The sequence below is a fragment of the Myiozetetes cayanensis genome, unplaced genomic scaffold (assembly GCF_022539395.1).
Source record: "Myiozetetes cayanensis isolate MyiCay16 unplaced genomic scaffold, myiCay2020 scf3, whole genome shotgun sequence".
In the NCBI taxonomy this organism is placed as follows: Eukaryota; Metazoa; Chordata; class Aves; order Passeriformes; family Tyrannidae; genus Myiozetetes; species Myiozetetes cayanensis.
In genome coordinates this window covers 51,091,841-51,111,396 of record NW_026087521.1, presented here as the reverse complement: position 1 = coordinate 51,111,396, position 19,556 = coordinate 51,091,841, and the positions used below count along the sequence as shown (strand labels likewise).

At 52.3% G+C, this 19,556-nt stretch overlaps 2 protein-coding genes across 3 annotated transcripts; both read right to left on the bottom strand.

Moving 5' to 3' along the window:
• Positions 1 to 1,498: 1,498 nt before the first annotated feature.
• Positions 1,499 to 11,880, bottom strand: LOC126644922 (extracellular serine/threonine protein kinase FAM20C-like). The gene is made up of 11 exons (XM_050324788.1): positions 9,369 to 11,880; positions 6,520 to 8,637; positions 5,145 to 5,320; positions 4,979 to 5,057; positions 4,419 to 4,511; positions 4,126 to 4,241; positions 3,650 to 3,830; positions 3,423 to 3,532; positions 2,674 to 2,755; positions 2,503 to 2,562; positions 1,499 to 2,414 (listed from the first exon to the last, which is right to left on the bottom strand). Exons 2-11 carry the CDS (start codon positions 6,996 to 6,998, stop codon positions 2,180 to 2,182), a joined length of 1,611 nt encoding a protein of 536 aa, XP_050180745.1. The 5' UTR covers positions 6,999 to 8,637; positions 9,369 to 11,880; the 3' UTR covers positions 1,499 to 2,179.
• A 125-nt stretch (positions 11,881 to 12,005) lies between these two features.
• On the bottom strand, positions 12,006 to 16,271 carry DNAL4 (dynein axonemal light chain 4). Of its 2 annotated transcripts, none has more exons than XM_050324786.1 (4): positions 16,220 to 16,271; positions 14,972 to 15,187; positions 14,171 to 14,254; positions 12,006 to 13,186 (listed from the first exon to the last, which is right to left on the bottom strand). In XM_050324786.1, exons 2-4 carry the CDS (start codon positions 15,041 to 15,043, stop codon positions 13,022 to 13,024), a joined length of 321 nt encoding a protein of 106 aa, XP_050180743.1. In that variant the 5' UTR covers positions 15,044 to 15,187; positions 16,220 to 16,271; the 3' UTR covers positions 12,006 to 13,021. The 2 variants fall into 2 exon arrangements, with proteins under 2 accessions (XP_050180743.1, XP_050180744.1); XM_050324787.1 differs by having other exon boundaries at positions 14,972 to 15,190; positions 16,220 to 16,255.
• Between the last annotated feature and the right edge of the window lie 3,285 nt (positions 16,272 to 19,556).

The following is a 19,556-nucleotide window of genomic DNA, read 5'->3' as shown; positions in this document are numbered from 1 at the left end:
CCTCCCCGCGGGCCCCCGCCGCCACCGCCCCGCCCCGCCCCGCCCGCCGCCGCAAAGGGGGGCAGCCACCGCCCCCCCGGCCTCGGGGGAACGCTTCGATGTCCCTTTCTTTATCATCATCGTCATTATTTATTATTATTATTATGGTTATCGCCATCGCTGTTGGCATATTATTTTTATTTTCCTTTATTTTATTTTAACCGTTTTGGGGGGCCGATGGCAAGGACCCATCCCCACTCTCTGGTGCTCACCAGGACCTGGTCACCAAGCACCTCAGCCCTTGGATTCCTCTTCGCCAAGTCCACCATAGGCAGCAGTGAGCCCACACTGCCAAACAAGGGCATAGGTGATAGCAGCCCAAAATGGGAGCTCCCAGATCGAGGGTTGCACCCTAGCCCCCGTCTGGGTTTTGCTGGGGTGGCTGGTTTGCCAGTCCCAGTAAGGTGGGAAATACCCACACCCCATACACCACTCAACACGAGGACACAACCAAACCTGTCCCTGCGGCATGAGCAGCCCTGCTCAACGCCCATGTGCCCCACCGCTTCGACTGGGCAGGCATGTTCTGCTGTTCCCCAGACCCGTGGCCTCAGACAGCCCGCTGCCGTCGCTCTCCTCCACGGGTGGCTGGGCCGGCTTGGCAGGAGGGTGTGAGCCAAACCAGGCTGCTCCCACGGGACCTTGAACCTCAGCAGCACAGCTGGGACCTTGTGGAAACTCACCAGGCTGAAGAAACAGCCGCCCTCCCACACTCTGTGTTTTAAATCCCACGGTGCCTTGGAAAAAGATTTGCCGGGGGGGGGGGCTCTGTGAGTGGGGGGAACCAGTCGCCTGTATCTGGACACAGTTGTTAGGCCACATCCATGGGGCATGGTGCAGGAATGGCCCTTTTCCCCCCCGGCTTTGCATATGGACCAAAAAGATATTTATAGAAGATGTTAAATAATATGAAGCTGGCAGAAGGGGAGGAATCTGTTGCAAGACAGCCCCAAAACCTTTTCCTCCCTTTGCTGGGGTTTGGGGCACAAGCCAGGGCAGTGGCAGGAGGACGTGCCGCCAGCATTGGGGGGGCACACTGCAACAAACCCTGATTCAGTGCCCTGGCCCTGTTGTGTAACGCAGACAGATCCTCTTTGTCTCTCTTTTCTTTTTTTTTTTTCTTCCTTTTGAGCCCATTTTTTGTTCTGGGCTAAATCTCTGCCTGGCTTTTCCAGGGCAGCTCCATCTCTCACTGTGCCAGCCGCCCTTTTTCACCCTTTCCTGTGGCTTCCCATCCCTTTGTGGGTGCCTGACTAGGACAGAGGACATCTGCCCTCTCCGGTAGCACATTTTTCTCTGGCCATGCTGATGCCAACCCTGTGCCCCGTCCTGGGGACACTGGCAGTGGCCCTTGTGATGGCACCTGCTCCAGCTGACGTAACCCTGCACACGGATTAACCCCTCAGGAGGCTCAAGGGATAAGCTGGGTGCTGAGCCACCGGGCACTAAACAGGGTGCATGGCCCCGGGGTCAATCGGTCCCTTTATCAGGAGCCACTTTTTTGGGTGGGAAGGAAATTGGCCGTGGTTCCCAGGGAATTTGAGAAGGTGTTCCAAGGGGAGTGAGGCTTGTCCCCCTTGCTGCACCCCTGGCACTGCAAAGGAGGTGGTGATGCCAGAGCCATGGGGGTTTTCAGGTGGATGCGGGAAGAGCAGGGCAGGGATAAGTAGTGAGTGGCTGGGAGCTCATGCCTCATTTTCCCCACACCAGCAGTGGGGAGTCTCAGCTCTGTTTTTGGGGGTCACCAGGGCATCACCATGCTGGGGACAGGAGTGGGGCAGAAGGAGCTTGCCAACTGCTCCAGTTTGGCAGCTCTTGCTCGGAAAAGGCAGGAAAAAGCCCTGCCCTTTCCTAAAAGGCTTTTGAGGGCTGGAGCAACACGTCCAGGCATGCGAGGACAGGTCACGGCTGGGAAAGCAGCTTTGGTCGGGAGATCTCAGCTCATGTCATCTCCACTTTTTATTTAAATTCCCTCCCTGTCCCAGCTATCCTTACAACCTGCTTTCCTAGTACATCACACCACCAGCTCTGGCACCACCAAAAGGCCAATGCTACACAAAGTCAGAGCTGCATGCTGATCCCACATCATCCTTGGCAGAACCCAAAAACGCCCCAACCCAGCAAGATACGCAGCCCCCCCTCACACCCATGACCCCACATCATCCACCAGCACCTCATCTGGGCGGGCTGCCCTGGCCAGGCAGTGTCCCACCTCCACCAGCACCTTCCCCAGGCGACGGTCCAGCGCCTGCAGGTGGGGCTCAGCCAGGACAGGGGAAAGTGGATCTGCGGCCAGTGCCTCCCGCAGCAGGTCACTCAGGCGGTAGGACTGGGTGGCCAGCAGCTGCAGACGCAAGTAGGTTGACTTCTTGATGCTGCCAAAGATGAGGAGGGAGATGTCTCAACAGCAGGAGCCTCTCCCTGACAGCAGATCCAGGGCAGGCAGCGGGAGCCCTTTACTACCTGCAGCATTGCTGGAGGGGGGCCAGGATGGACAGTTCATCACGCGAGTGTGTGCCAAAGCTGGAAAGGGGGGAAAGCCCACCAGTGGGTGTCAGGGTGGCATTTTGGCAAGATTGGCAGTCTCCCCCCATCCCTTTGCAGTGATTGCTCCCCTCCCCTCCCCAGCTTTACCCACGGCCATTGTCCAGGTGGAGCAGGAAAGTGTCATTCCCAAACTTCTCAAAGGTCTCGTAGTGGTGCCGGTCCATGTTGCCTGTGGTGGGCCAACAAATTTGCCATCAGGTTGTGGGCTGGGAGATGGGAGCAGGGATACAGAGCACTCTCCTGGTGTGAGACTGAAACCCAAAGCCTGGGGAAAAGTTCTGGAGGCACCTCTAAGGTGCCCATCGGGCAGCCATGGCCATGGAGGGGAACTGAGCAGAGACCCTATTGGCCTCCAGGCCCCTTCTCATCCCATCAGCCCCACAGAGGGACAACAGTGGCAAATGGAGCAGAAGTAAAGGCCAAAGCATGGCTGGGTGGCCAGAAACGAGGAGATGGGAAACTCTCCAAGTCAGATGATGGTGAAGGGACAGCACAGGGAGGAAGAAGCAGCCGAGGGACAGGAGAGGCAGCCAGAGCCCTAGGCATCACCTCTGCCTCTGGCTTTCCAGGGGCTGCACGTGAGAGTATGCTGGAAGGTGCTTCCTGTGCCTGGGGTGTTCAGCTGGGATCTCCCCAGCATCTCTTGTCCTTTGACTTCTGCCCTAATGGCACAGCCCTATCCTCTCATTTTGGGTAAGAGTGCAGCTCGCTGCAGCCTGAACAATGGTTTGGCCAACAAACCTCGCAGGGCACAGCGCTGCGGGACATAGAGCCATTTGGACTTCTCTGTCCCAAGGGAGCTCCACAGCCCTCAGCACCAGAATGGAGTGGCTCACCCATAAGGAAATCGAGGATCGTCATGTCAATGAGGTCAAGGAGGCGATGGCCCCTGTCGTAGGGCGGCGTCTCTCGCACCCGAGCACAGTAGTTGGGGTTCAGCTCCCACCTGCTGGCAGAGGCCGGGGAGGGAACAGGGGCCACTGAGAGTGGCCATGGAGCAGCCCCCTCCCACCCCATAGCTCTGCTGCTCCATGCCCCCCATACCCCCCGTGCCCTGGCTCACTCAGCTTTCTTGCTCTTGTGGTAGGAGCGGCGCCAGGGGCTGCGCCAGGAGCGGCGCTTGGCCAAGGTCTTGTCAGGGAGCAGGGCAGCCATGGAGCCCTCCAGCTGGTCCGGCTTGCCACAGAGGGCGTGCTCGGTGGAGCAGTAGTAGGAACACTCCCCGTAGAAGCAGACGTTACCCGCTGGCCATGGGGACAAAGCAAAGGTTGATGAAGAACAGAAAGGCAACAAAGTCTGTGACCCCCAGGCAGGGTGGTCCAGCAGGCAGCCGGGGGAAAACGCTCCATGCACTGTGGCCATGCACCACTGGTAATGCAACGGCAGGGAAGGCTGTGAGGAGCAAAGCCCCATGGCAAGGGACCCACAGGAGCTGGAGCAGTCCCCAAACGGTTCCTTTGCCCCAGGGCAGGAGAAGACAGGTCCAGCTGAGCTCCGTGTGGGTGGCCACAGGAGAGAATGGACGACATGAAAGCTCACCTGGGGAGATGAAGAAAGTCTTGGCCAGTTTCTTGTCCGTGGTGATGTCACGAATCTCCTTTGTTATATTGACCAAACGGCCAGAAACTGGGGGGATTCGCCGGAAATCCAGGATCCTGAAATACAGAACTTGGAACCACTTCTTATCGACCTCGGCTGGTTTTCACAGCGAGTTATTAAACCCACCATGAGGCATCCCTCACAAAAACGAGGGAGAGGTGGGATGAAGGAGCAGTTTCTCTGCTGCTCTGCCAGCATGGGAAGGGAGGGTTGGATGTAATGCTTATGCTCACCTGTCCAGGTGGAAGGCTGCAATCTCTGCATTGTGCCTCTCAAAGTCTGAGAAGTAGAAGAAATCTATGGGGGTCTCCTGGTCCCGGGTCTGCCTGGGAGGGTGGGGGTCACTCTGAGCATGGTTCCAAACCATACCTCACCTTGTGTCCCCTGGTGACACTGGAGACACAGCAAGACCCAGCCTCCTCCAGTCACTTCCTGATGGGTGGTGTCACTCCAAACGCCCAATCTGGGCTCCCACATACTCCCTGCTTCCAACACAAGGGCTGGGAAGCCTCATGGACTGGAGGCTCATGGATGGTCCTCACGGACCACCTTCTTCTTTCCACCACTGGAGGTCACTACCCCATCACAAGCTGCATCCAGGCTGTCGTAAGCAGCCAGGGAAGGCGAGGGAAAGGGGACCATTCCGCTTGCCTCAATTTTGGGATGGAGGTGCTGAAGCGAGGCAGTGCACAAAGCATTTCTCCATTTCTCCCTCCATAGTCCCCTCTGGCCACTCCTCGCTACCTAATGGGACCATGTGGTGAGGTAAGGGGTTGTCCCAGACTTTACTCACTTCATGGGCTTGAAGAGGGCCTGCCCATAATTTGGGAATGTCATGATCAGCTTGAGCTGGGTACCGCCAGACTTCTGGACTGAAAGGAGGCACGCAGGGATGAGAGAGACAGGCAGTAAGCAGTGGGGCAGGGGTGTGGACAGGGGTGTGGGCAGGGAGGTGGTACCTGAGCTGATGATCCTCTGTGTGGCCAAGTCCTGGAGGAGTTTGGGCAACAGGGGGTCCTGGCGGGGGTACAGCTCGTAGCGGTTGATGCCAACGTGGAATTTGAGCCAGGTGGGGTAGGTGTCATAGGCAGTCTTCCCTGTCGGGAGCAGCGTCTCGGCTTTACTGCTGCTGACCCTGAAGCCCGACAGCCACCACCACCCCAACAACAACAACAACAGCTTTTAGTGGAATGGGATCGGTCCCCAGTCCCCAGGCACTTCCCAGGAGCCAGTGTGTGGAAGGTGAGCCATGGGGAAGGCCCAGCACAAGCCCTGGGTGGGTTCCACGTTTCATGGTGGCAAAACTGGAGCAGGGGCTTCCCAGCCAACCCCAGCATGGACCTGAACTCCCACTCCCAACAACCCACTCCCCTTCGACGCGTTTATCACACACCCTTGGTTTCCCCAGGGGGTTAAGTTTGGGTTAGCACTATCCCTGTTTGTGCATCTTGCAAATTGGCAGTTAGCTGGCATTCAAAGGAGCTTGTGGGAGTATCTGCCCCACCTCTGTGCTAGCACACACTGGCACTGCAGTGGGACAGTTAGCCCAGGACATCTATAACCCAAATCCATGTCTCTCTAGGAAAACACAGACTGTGCCTCAATTTCATCAAACCAGACCCAAGGTTATTCCATAGGCAAGGTGGTCCTCAGAAACAAGGCAAATACCATTTGTGGAAACCAGCTCTTAAACCAGCTTTTCTTCTCTCCCAAATTTAGCAGGCATCACTTTTGGAAGGTGTGCTTTCCATAAGGAAGCTGTTACGTGTTATGATGTTAAAGCTTTTAATATCTTCACTTCTAATTAGAGGTTAGTAGTCCAGTGATAAAAATAGGCAGCCGGCAGCAGTGAGCTCAGCATACAGCCGAGCCTAAAGAGGTCAGAAGATATCCTGCGAAATGCAGGATGGGACGGATATCTCACTGTTAGAGATAACCCACATTGCAGGCTTTGCATCTTCAACATATCAGCGAGAGGGGATAAAACTGGTTAGAAATCTGGACTGGAGACTTCTCCATATACAGAGAGAGAGAGACCAAAGGCTAGTCTGCAGTGGGGAAGGGAAGGAGGCGATAATAGATACCCCACATAATACAGTGAACAATTCAAGAATCTCCTTTGGCTTTGCCATGTGCTACAGGCTTATGAGTAGCAGCCCAAAAATTCAGGGCTAAGAGAGGATTTGAGGTGTGAGAAGAGCGTGCTCAGCAGTGGGGGTCCCTCCAGGGTAGGATGCTGCTCTACGTAGGGAAACTACGTGTTTGGTACCCGCTGCTTGTCCCTCAAACCCACTTATCCCCCAAAAGCAAGCTAGAGTTGAGCTTGCTCCTCACCATTCGTCACTCCCGCTGCTGCGCAGGCTGAACTTCTCCATGGGGTTGACGACAAACAGCTTGTCTTTTTCTGTCACCTCTGGGATTGGGATGTTGTAAAGAGGATGCTCAAAAAGTGCTGCCAGCTTTGATCCCTTGGTCCGTCCCGCATTGCCGCCTTCTTGCTGGTGCTGGACCCACAGCTCTCCAGCCCTTGTGTGCAGCCCCGCTCCCTGTAGCTGGGAGGTTTTTTCCAAGGAGCTGTTGCTGCCACTGAAATCCTGAAGAATTCGCAGGCTCAGCTTTTTGAGACCGGACAGCACGGGGCTGCCTGGCGGGACACCTGTGGCTTTTGGTGCTTTTGTATCGCAGCTGCAGGGCCTGTGGGCTGCAGGGAGAGCAAAATCCATCACCAGGTGCACGAGGAGGGCCAAGAGCAGAAGAAAGAGAAGGGTGATTTTAAATTTCCTTTGGAAAAGTGTTTGCAGCCGGCGCCACATCCTTCCTCGCCCAAAACACTCAGCAAGGGGTGGGCAACCACCCAGGGTTAAAAGAGTTGGTGTGGATGCAGCCTCTGTGTAAAAATAAAAGAGAGGTGTCCTGGATTTAGAGCATCGCAGCAAGAGAGCAACTGGTGCAAGAGTGAAGTTGCAGGACAGATCTGCCAGTGCAGCACCTCACAGAGTGACACCACCAGGATGGGACAGGAGGTTGTGGCGGGGTTTATCAGTGCTGATAAGGGTCGAGCTGGCACTGCCAAGGTTAGGGTGAACGGGGCAAGTTCCAAATCAATAGCTGCAAAGCTGGCCCAGGGGCAGCACTGGCTGCAGTTGACCCCCTCACTGTCCTGTCTTTCTGTGCTGTCACCCACATGGGGCTGCAGAACATTTGTTGGCATACACGGCAATAAAGTAGTTCTGCCCCTCTGCAGCACCCACCCTGCCAAGCACTATGCAGCTCCATTCCCCATGTTCATCGTAGCCTCACACTCAGAATCCATGAGAATCTTACTCCTGCTGCTCAGCCAAGGCAATTTTATCAGCCTCCTCCATCCATTCAAAATCCGTTGTACTAAATGCACCTACCAAAAATCACTCAAATGGCATAAAACAAAGGGAATGTGAGTATCAGCATTGCTGGGAAGGGAAATGCTGGGCTGGCAGTGTAAGGAAGGGTTACCAGGCAGGGTGGGTTCATGGGTAGGGATGCTCCCAGAAACCCTGAAGCAGGTGGGGGAGGCAGGCAGGCAGGCAGGAGTGGGGATGCTGCCTTGGACATCAGCGCAGAGGGGCAGTGGGACCCACCAAGCGTGGGGAGCACTGGCAGCTTGTGGAAGAGCAGGGCAGCCCGACTTTACAAGAAATTCCCTTTCTCAGTGACACCCAGGGATGCAGAGCTGGGCTGCATGCTCACAAATGGCTCATAACTTGTAGGGAGGGAACTCTGGATTTGTTAAAGGACAGAGAAGGACAAGGCCACCTGCAACAAGTCTGGGAACTTGGGTACAGCATATGGCATGATATTTCTTCTTTCTTTGATTTCCCAAAGGATGCAGAAGGCACGTGAAATCCCATACATCATGTGGACCTTCCTTGCTGTATGTTACACCAGGAGCCAGCTTGGAAATCCTCACTCCAAGCCAGGGAGGGTATGATAATCACTGGGAAGGGGGGGATATTCTGGAGACCCCTTCCTCTGCTGCCATCCCTGCACTACCCTCTTGCTCACGCTGCCCTCTCCACACCATCCTGTGCCGTGTCAGGCTTGGTCCCCTCCCAGGCGGTGCGCCGAGAACGCGGTGTTCCCGGTGTTCTTGGCTCGCGTGTCCCACGGCGCGACAGTTGCCTGGAAACCGCCTCCGGCTGACACCATCAGCCGCCCCAGATCCAGCCGGCTCCGTATTCCCTTCCCCGTGCCTTGTGCCGACAAGATGGCTGATGAGAGCCGGGGCAAGCGAGGAGGAGGAGAGCTTTCCAGCCCGGCTGGCGAGCCCGAAGCCCCACAGAAGGAGCTGGGGGGAGGGAAGCAGATGGCTTCCTTGGGGAAGGGAACACGGCGTCTTGCTCTGGGAAGTTTGCTGGATCCAGTCCGGATGGATGATTTGGAAAGAAGGCACCTAGAAGGGGTGGTAGCTGGTAGCTGGAACATGGGATCATTAGGTCAATTGCTTAGGAAAAAAACAAAAACAAAAAAACCCCAAACATCAAAAAACCAAACAAACCCAAAAAACCCCCACCACAAACAAAACAAAACAAAACCAACCAACCAACCAACCAAAAAAACCAACCAACCAAACAAACAAAAAAACACAAAAAAACCAAACAAAAAACCAACACCAAAAAACCAAACTAAACAAAAAAACCCCACAAACCACAAAACCCCCACCAAAATCTATGTACTAACTGATTGCATCAAAGGAGCTGGGCTCAGCTCCTGGAGCAGGGCCAGAGATTTCCTTATTCCAGAGCCAGCCCTGGGAGACTGAGGACAGAGGGAGCCCCACTCCTTCCAGTATCCCAAACCAGCTCCAAAGAGGGCTGGAGGGGATAGAAACCTCTTTCCTATGTCCTAGAGTCAGACAGGCACAGGGACCCTATGGGCTGAAGCCACCCTACTGACTGTGAGTGCCATCCCTAGGACAGGGAAGCTTACAGTCCTACCCCCTTCCCGCCCCCCTCCTAGTTTAACATCCCATTGGAAAGCAGAGGCAGGGGGCTTAGGTGGGGCACTTGCCACCCTTAGCACTTCAATTCAAGCATTAAATATTAACCAAAAGATTTTTCAGCAAGTCAGACACGAGCCTGCAGCAACGGGGAAGAGCTGGAGACCTTCAAAGCCTGCCCCAATCGCCTGACAGCACATCCATGTACCTTGTTGCCATGACATCATCACAGAGAAGCGGTAGAATTTGCACTTCTTTCTTCTCATCTCCCCCCTCCAGCTCTTCCTCCATCTTCCCAGCAGGTTCAAGACACCCTTGGGGCGGAGGAGGAGTCCTACATCCGAGGACATTTTCACTGCAGGCTCCAAGTCAGGACTGATAATGATGTTGCCCATTTCCCCTCAGCAGGGAGGGATGAAGTCATGAAGCACAGCCCCCTGAGCTGCTATTGCAGCTTTACGGGACAGGGAGATAGAAAGAGTCATTTGGCTGGCACCCATGCATCACCCTGTGTTTTTCATCTCATTTTCTACATCTGACTCAGCCTGATGCTTTGATGGGTAATGGTAGCAATATGCAGGGGGCAAGAAATGAGAGGGAAACACAATAGCAAGCCAACTGTTGCCAACTTTCCTAGCTTTCTGCTGAAAATTCATGATGTAAAATCCTCCAGCAACACACTGCAGGTTTATAGTCAAAAGCAGAGAGGCCCCAGAGGCTCCACCATAAATCATAGTCTGAGTTGGAAGGGGCCTTTAAAGGCCTTCTAGTCCAAACCCTCTGCAATGAGCAGGGACACCTTCAACTAGATCAGGTTGCTCAGAGCCCTGTCCAACCTGACCTTGAATGTTTCCAGGGATGGGGCATCCACCACATCTCTGAGCAACTTGTTCTAGTGTTTCACCACCCTCATTGTAAAAGACTTCTTCCCCATATCCAATCTTGAACAAACCTCTTTTAGTTTAAAACCTCTACCTCTTATCACAATTACACCCTGCCAAAAAGTCCCTCTCCAGCTTTCCTCTAGGCACCCTTCAGGTACTGGCAGGTGATCTCTCTGGAGCCCTCTCTTCTTCAGGCTGAACAACTCCAGCCCTTTCAGCCTGTCTTCATAACAGAGGTGCTCCAGCCCTCCACTCACCTTTGTGGCCTCTTCTGGTCCTGATCCAGCAAAATGCATCAGCCACAGAGGGGTCTCTTGTGGAAAACACAGGACAAGGGACCATTTCTAATCCGTAAACTTTACTCCCCTGAAAATTACAGGTGTGCCCAAAAATGTGCATCTACAGCAAAAGGAGGGCAAAAGCCAGGCACACAGGGGCCAGCATAGCATGGCTCAACTTGCAATAGGCATGACAATCAATCTTATTGAACACTTACCTCAGAGCAGGGGCTCTGACAGACACAACTGAATTTTGGAAGGCTAAGGCTTGTGCTTTCATGTACAGAGCTAATGACAGGCCTGGAAACCAGCTAACAAGGGCTGGCTAACAATGGTAACTTTCTGTGGGAAAGCTGTTACCCTTGGAAACAAAAATAGCCTGCCGCTCTCCTTGCACTTACCTTGTGGGAGTGGCAGTGTAGGAGCTGCCTCGCTGCACATTCACACCTTGCTCACCTCAATCTGTTTGCACACTCAAGCTTTGAGAAGGCTGGGGAGCAGTCACTGCTCCCCTGTTGCCGAAGCAGGTCATGGAGACATTAGTTTTGGTCAGCTGGTGGCCAAGGAGATAACAAACAGGCAGCGAGCCCAAGAGGTTGTGTGCTGAAGTAAACAGCTCCCTGTGGTCATCCGCAGGTCACCATGACCCTGCAGAGATGCCCATGACCAGCATGTCTGTGCATATGCACACAGCAGTTAATTATTCATTAGTGTGAAAGAGGCACGATTAAAGCGATTGTGGTACGGCTAATGGTGTCATCATGATCCAACGTTGGGCATTCCAAAGACACTGGCTTTACCTTTTCCTCTGAATCTAGAGGAGATAGAGAGTTGAGGAAGAGAGTATAATCTTTTCCACCTTCCAGCTGCAGAAAGTGCCAGTCAATAGCACTGTCTTCATGTAATGGTAGCCAGCTGGAGGGAGGCAGAGCAAGCACACCGTGAGACAGCTCAAACGATTTGGGCTCTTCTACACAGCACAGCAATCCCGATCACAGGCCAGGTATCACAGTACTAACTACCTTATAACAATAGCTTTGTGTCCCTCCCACCTCACAACTCCCTGCCACCTGATCAGCCAGGAATTACATGAGAGGACATTAGTCCTTTGGACATGGTCCAAATTTGAAATAATTTCCAACTGTTTTCATATTACTCCAATTTGTGGCTTATAGAAGAGCTCCTGACACGAAATGGAAGAAGGACATCTCTAGTGTAACACTGAGGTTCAGAAAAGGAACAAAAGGAATTGTAAAAGACCCTCCACCAGCTTGATCCACTGCAGGCACTAAGGCAGAGAGATCCTTCCGTCTTGAACTATGCACTAGAGGTGCCAGCTGGCAACATTCTGAGAGGAAATCTCAAAATAAGGAAGCCACAAATATGAGACTCTGAAGATTAGAGCCAAGGCACACTAGCTGATCAGCAGACACAGGTATGCTCCCTTGCTGCTACTGCTTAGACAGCTGCGTAGACTGAGCGATTTGGCCAGCAGCGCTGTGGGCCTGGCAACCTTCCTCAGCATAGTGGTTTGCACTGGTAAAAGGAACTGAACAGGGAGGATGAGAGGCACACAGGAAACTTGCAGGATGGAGATCTGTCACTGTCCTCTGCCTGTGCTACACCATTGCGTACTTATTTCCATGTTTCTTGAACTACTTTTCCTACACAAACAAACACACAGACATTTTGCTAAAATTTTATTGTAAAAACACAGTTCCCCAGATTTATATAAATAAGCCACAGACGTAACATACAGTTACGTTCATTCCATCCTCCAACACCGACAGCTTTAAAAAACGAAACAGGCTAAAAGAACGCAAGTCCAAAAAGACGTTAGGTTTCTGATGACCAAGTTATATTTCACATGGAGCCTCCTTCCCCTGCCAGCCCCAAACAAGATGCTGAAAGTACACAGCACTTGCAACACCCCCAGGAACTGACAGGGAGGCATTTGAGCCTTAAAAAGAGCTCTCACCCACTCCCCAGGCGTCGTCAGCCGCCTGTGTTTTCATGCTGTCTCGGTGTGCTGTGGGTGAGAAAGGAGGGGGCAGTTTGCATAGCAACCTCCTACACCCAGGCAGCTCAGCTGTTACACCCTCCCAAAAGCAGCGGGGGAGGGCAAGCCGGGACTGCTTCCCTGTGGCTCACACCTCCACGGGCAGCCCGAAGGGAGACCTTTAGTGCTGCCAGGTCTGCATGGACATATTAGAAGTGAGAAAGAATGTATGAGCAGCATTCAGAGAGAGGAAAGACAGGTGCTGGTCAGAGCTATACTGCATGGTAGTGGGGAAAGCAGCAGAGAGAGGACACAATGTGGAACAAGTGGGAGTTATAAAAACCGTAGGGCTGGATAGCACCTTTTCTCTTTTGCTTACCCTTGCTAGTGCTGCTGTGCAGCTCTGCAGCATGTCATGAGATTAACTATCCCCCACTTCCCTTCTGCTTTGGCTCAAACACCAAGGAAAGAGCCACAGACAGATGAGAAATCCCACGAGCTAGGACAGGACAGCTTAGCAAGTTTATACACACACACACGCACCAACTATATGTATCCCACGGAACTGTTACGTCAGTATGAAAAAGAGATATCTTGACATTTAACTATTAAAAATAAAGCCCCACCTCCAGATTGTACAAAACCTGTCAAGAGAAGGACAAATCTCTTGTATTCAGCAAATCTGGGACACAGACAGGGGTCAGGAGCACTTCCAGACGCACACGGCCAGGCTGCCACCAAAGAACATGTACAGCAGATTCTTCACCTCGTGAGTGATCTCAAAGCCAAAACCTTCCCCAATCACCACGTGCCAGGAGGACCCAAACTTCTTGTCCATCGTCTCTTTGATCATCTTGGCAGCACTCTGGAGAACATTAAGGCAGAGAGCATAGGGTGAGATAAAGCAACCAGTGAGGGCAAACATGCCCCTAGTCTTGTCCCTTGACAGACTACTCAAGCCATGGGCAACAGGTATAGCAGCTGCACTGCAGGAACGGGGAGCTGCCCAGAGGTACACCCAAGGGTATACCACAGGTATATACATATATATGTATAACCACAGGTATATATATATACATATATATGTATATATAACACAGGTCTCAGCAGCCTCCAACACAGCAGCCAGGAGAAATTAAAGAACTGCATCTAGCAATCCCTTCTGTCGTTCACTCAGCCTGAAGCAAGAACTCTGCTTTAGATGCTGCTGGAGTTATGCTGGGTGAGGCGAGCACGAGAGGAGATTCAGGTCACTAAGCTGCGGCTATTTTTACAGGAGTCCATTTTTTTTCTCCAGCTAATTACCAAAACACTGAAACTAGGCTGACTTTTAAAAGGCTTGCTTTTCCCAGATCACACCCTGCTTGATCCAAAAAAGGAGAGAGAAAGATTTTGTAGTGGCATACAGTGCTCTGCCTATGGAGCAAGGTGTTTTTTCCCTTCATCGTTGGTCCTAAAGCCAAGAGAGAATACTTAGCAGACTTTCCTGTACTCATCCCCAAAACAGGAGTCTCCACACAGTTCTGAGCCAAGCCCTCAGGACACAGGGCATTTTATGAACAGAGTGGAAGCATGCCATAGGAAGGTAGGATCAGGAAGGAGGTAAGGTCACTACTAATCTCTGCTTCCTGCAGGAAAACAAAGTGCTCTTATGGATCTTGCAGACAAAGGGAACTGAATCTGAGATCTAGGCAAGCTCTTTGCCTCCTTCTAGCCTTGCTCAGTGCAGAAAGAGAGTAATAGGATGTCAGGACCTGTCTCCACCCTGCCCTGCACCCTTAGCCCTGCTCCTGCAGGTCCCCTGAGATGCAACAACAGCAGGCTGGCCATTTTGGGACCTGGCTAGTACCTCATTGTTGGTGGCAAATTTCTCACACGCCGTGACACACAGCTCCATGGTCTCCACACGCATCTCCTCCGGCATGTCCGAGTGCTGGAAAGGGCAAACAAACAAGAGGAACTAAGCAGCAAAACAAGAGCTGGATACAAAACAACAGAAAGTAGGTCTTACTTTTGCACTGGCTGTAGTTGGGGCTTAGACACAGTAAATATGAAAATGGCTTATTGCATTAGAATTGATCCACTCATTCCTTGTTGCAGCCAACACGGAATTCTTGTCTACCTACATGAAGACCAGCACGAAGTAAGCACAGCTTAAAGGAGGAGATCAAGGCATTTGTCAGTTTTTCTGCTATAAGCAGAAAATGGAAAGCATGTTAATACTGCTAGGACCACAGTCCTTAATTACTACTATGAGCATAACAAAGAAGTCTAAATTACAGAGTCTTTTCTTCTGCTGCTGCTATCTGGCTGGTGAGCAAGGCCTTTTGCTCCAGCTTTCTTAGGACTAAAAGAAAGCTGCACCCAGAACAGAGGAGAGGGCTCTAAAGGCAGTGCACTCAATCTATTAGATGGATCACTTTGCTCCAGACTTCCTCTGGCTGACATGGGGAACACCGGTGTCAATACCGATTTCTCTGACAGAGGTCAAGGATAGGGAGAAAGCAGCAGTGACAACCAGGATCTCTCCACAGGACCATCAGTACACATGTTCTCACAGCAGCTACTCAGTGGGAGAAGGCTGGTAAGAATGAAGGCAGAGTTTCATATCTGTGACGCTGGTAAATGCGCAATCCATCCCCCTTCTTACCCTAATCAGTGGAAAACTGTGAAGCCTTTTATAATCAGCCTCATCCTTTTTCTCCTCCTCGGTCTCTTCCATGGTCCTTCCACAGGGACCCCAGGAAGGGGTAGAGGGGCTGCCTGTAGCTCAGCAAAGTGTTGTGTCACAGCCAGCTGAGAGGAACTCAGCTCTGTGAACACGAGCAGCTTCAGCAGGAGGAGATGCTTCTTGGCCCAGAGGACACTGCTTCAACAGCAACAAACACGGGGAAGAGATAGAAAGCTTTAAAGAGAGAGGCAAATACAACTATTACGAGAACATCACGCTATCTCACTCGCCATTTTCTCAACGCCACCTTCACACCCCACGCACTGAGAGTGTTATCTCACAGACCATTAATGGAAACAAATTTTTAAAAATGTATCCTTTTCCATAAGCGAGGCTTTAAGAGCACAGCACTTCCCAGAAGCACCAAGGGAGGTTGAGGGGAGAGCTGTGCCAGGCTACAGCTTTTGACAGAAGACGGGAGAACAATCAGCCACCACAGCCCTTGATTAGTTCCAAAAGGATTTTCCCAGGGCACTATTATCTGCCAGAGTTTCAAACAGCACTCGACAAGCAAAGGGCAGGAGTATTTTAGACACAGGATCTGTGTACGTGTCTGTACAAAACGTTTAACAGGAACATCTTGGTCTCGTTTGCGCACAGAGATCCTCAGATCTCTGAGCATTTGTCAGCTGGGGAGGGCCATATGGGAAAGCTCTGGACCGTGCCTCTGGGCCTCATTACCAACCTGACTCCGGCAGCACAGAGGCACAGCACTGACTGACAGACACAGAGCATTTCACCGTGATCTTCCCTCTGGTTCCCTCACCCAGAACAAAGCATCTTCCTCTCCTACCCAGCGGCAGCGGGGGGCGAGCCCATATTAAAGGCAAAGCAAAACAAACACGGTGTCAGGCGACAGACCAAGCATTTATGCCACGCACGGAGAGCCGCTGCCTGAAGCACCAAGCCAAGCAGCACAGCTCTCACACGGAGGAGTCCCAAACCCCGGGAGCCACTTCCATACCCATCCGCAGCCCGAGACGTGCCCGGGGCCACAGCCCGAGAGGTGCGGGGCGGCAGAACGCGGTCCGAGCCTGCCGCGCACCCGAAGTAGCCCCACCCCACCCTGCCCGCCGACTGGCCGCCCTCGGCGCGGCGGCGGACGAGCTCGGTCGGCGGCGCTGAGCAGGGCCAGGAAGGGAGCGGGGGCTCCGAGCGCGGCCTCACCTGCGCGGCCGCCGCCGCAGCGCCGTTGCCAGGGAAGGGCCGCGCTTGTCATGGCAACCGGCGGGGGAAGTCCCGCCCACCTCGGCCGCCATTGGGCGGAGCGCACGTGCGGCGCGCCTGATTGGTGGCCTGCGCGGGCGGGCGCCGCGAGGGGCCTCGGGGCGCAGGGGCTGTGGGGTGGCCGCGAGGCGCCTGAGCCGAGTCCCGCCCCAGCAGCCGGGGTCCGGCAGCGCAGTGTTGGTCTGAGCAAACACCCCTCTGGGCACACGTGCTGCTTTTTCCTTCTTTCTTTCTTTCTTTCTTTTAAACAACAAGGATAAATGTAAGAACAAGGAACGATTTGAGGCAATCGTGAGTTTCGGTTTGGGTTGTTTGTTTGTTTGTTTGTTTGTTGTTTTTTTTAATCACAGAATCAGTTAGGTTGGAAAAGACCTGTGAAATCATCAAGTCCAACCTGTGACCAAATTCCACCACGTCAACTAGACCGTGGCACTCAGTGCTGCGTTCAATCATGCCTTAAACACCTCCAGGGACGGCGGTTCCACCACTTCCCTGGGCAGCCCATTCCAATATCTAATCAGCCTTTCTGTGAAGGATTTCTTCCCAAACTGAACCTCCCCTGGCTATTCCTTCTCGTCCTGTCCCTAGTTGCCTGGGACAAGAGGCCAAAACCCACCTGACCAAGAGGCCAAAACCCTCCTCTCTAGGCTAAACAACCTCAGCTCCCTCAGCCACTCCTCATAAGACTTGTGCTCCAGACCCTTCACCAGCTCTGTTGCTCTTTTCTGGACCTGTTCCAGCACCTTCCAGAACTGAGGAGCCCAGATCTGGACACAGTTCTCATTGTGTGGGAGAGCCAACCACCCACATTTGCATCTCAGTATGACTGTACAGAAGGAGAAAGTGGTGCTGCGAGGATGGATCGTGAGTTTTCAAACCGTTCCTATAACAGTAGTCCCCCTCCTGCCCTCCGTGGCCTTTGAGCTTGTAATGTCTCTTTGCTTTGACGTTTTCCTTGGCTCTCGGCTTCCTGGGAAACCTCTGTTGCCTGTGCACCCTGTTAGCCAAACACCAATTACCTCTAAGCCAGGGCTTAAACAGATTTCCTGGGGGTCTATCATTGAATTCATCTGAAATTAATACAGGTGGAGAAGCAGCAAGCCTCAGAATGATACCGAGGGGAAACACTTCTCCTGTGAAAAGCCTCCGACGCTGGATGTGATGCCTGGGCTTCCATCAGTGCCCATCCTTGTTTTGCAGAGTGGCTCATGGGCCTGATTGATCTTTCACGTGGTCCTTCTGGCTGGTTTGCTTGAAATGTCCTCACTGCCGGCTGTCTGCTGAAAGAATTGCTTTCTGGCTGTCTGAGAAGGAAAGGAGCGGGGGAGGAACAAGCTGGGCACTCTTCTGCCCCTGCCAGCTCATGAGTCTTGTTCTCATACTGTAGTACTGAGCTATGCCCTATGGCCTTGTGGTCCCTTTTGCTCATGAAGCAGTGAATCCAACCTCCTGCTTATCCTTTGCCTGACAGACCAGTGCTGGAGGCAGCAGAGATGCCTTTGGGCTTGGAAAGACAACGCTGCAGTGATCATTCATCTTTCCCTTTGCCGTCGCTGCAGGTGGTGACAGAAATGAAGCGCTGCCTCCTGTGCCCCTCATTCTCCTACCACTCCTGCCCCCTGGGCTGATTCCTTCCCATTCCTCCTTTCAGCAAGCATCGGCCTCTTGCAACGAGGCAGGCACAGAGCTAAAATTGTCAAGAGACAGATAAAAGCTGGGAGATCATAATTTTTTCTTTTCAGACGAGATAATTAGGAGTAGAATCTCTGCGAGGAAGTCGATCTTTCCATCATCATTGCTTTATCTCCAGGCAGCTACTCTAATCTCTCCAGGGACACGGCTCTTTCAAACACCGTATTCTTGCTGTGGTTTTTTTTTTTTTTTAATGCTTTAATCCCTGCGTAGTTCACCCACTTTTACTACCAAGCAGCAAGTCTGTGCGAGCTGGTGTGTTTGTGTGCCTATGCCCCTGTGCCCCTGTGTGTGGGGCAGGAGGGCAGCACGCACACCTGGGTTCAGTTAAATGTGCTTTGGTTCTGGTCAATGTGACCCCAGCGAGCGTTTCCCTCAGGGAATGCTGGGACTGGTTGTGAGGATTGTTCACCAGCAGCTCCTAGGTGAGAAGCTGAGGGAAAATTGCCAACCCCAGAACTCAAAGATAGGAACAATCTCGGTTTTGTGATTGTGGTGGGTGATATGGTGGGGTTGCAAGATAGAGATACCTTCTGAGGAAGGAGAGCATCCTGCTGGCCTGTCTCCATCTACTGTGGCTTAGCAAAATGTTAGCAATTGGTTTCTGCACCCTCAGGTGCAGGCTGCCTCTACACAACACTGCAAGCCAGTCAGAGTCTTATTAGGCCAGCACAGGTAACAGGTACTGGTCTTTAGTTTCCATATCAAGCAACCCTTCTGTAGGTGAAAGCAAGTCCAGGGCAAGGGTCCAATTCACCCCTCTGGATCTGTACGGAGCTGGAATCATTGCTCTGCTCTGGCTGGTCCTTCCTTATTCACCGCTAATCACAGATGGAAACTCTTTCAGCCGTTTGTACTTCACTGTGGCTGCTGAAAGCATTAAGCATTAAAACAAAGTGCCGTTTGCCTTCTGACATGAGGGTGCATTGTACTCCTTAGCTGAGCACAGAAATGCCAGCACCAGCTGCAAAATACACATATATATATAATATATATACTCCATCCTGCTTTCTTTTAGCCATCTTTGTTGACCAGACAGCAGGCTGACTCTTCATCAGGTGGAGGGCACCTCTCTTCTATTTCTCCTTCTTTCTTCTTTTCTTTTCTTTTCTTTTCTTTTCTTTTCTTTTCTTTTCTTTTCTTTTCTTTTCTTTTCTTTTCTTTTCTTTTCTTTTCTTTTCTTTTCTTTTCTTTTCTTTTCTTTTCTTTTCTTTTCTTTTCTTTTCTTTTCTTTTCTTTTCTTTTCTTTTCTTTTCTTTTCTTTTCTTTTCTTTTCTTTTCTTTTCTTTTCTTTCTTTTTTTACCTACTGCAGGCCATGATTTGGGACTTCCCTATCATCCCCATGGGCACAGGTCCTGCTGTGCCCTGTCTCCTCTCTGTGATAAAGCAGGGGACTGGAGATTGCTGTCCAGCCTGTCAGACACAGCCCAGGGACTGGGCACTGCTCCAGAACCGCCTTGGGTAGTATCGGAGGGCCCAGGCTGGGGACCTGGGACACACTGAGGTCTGCCCTGCAGCTGTCCTGGGGTGGTATAGTTGCAGCTCTCTGGAGGCAGGAGGAACACTCAGGAGGCTCTGCAGAGA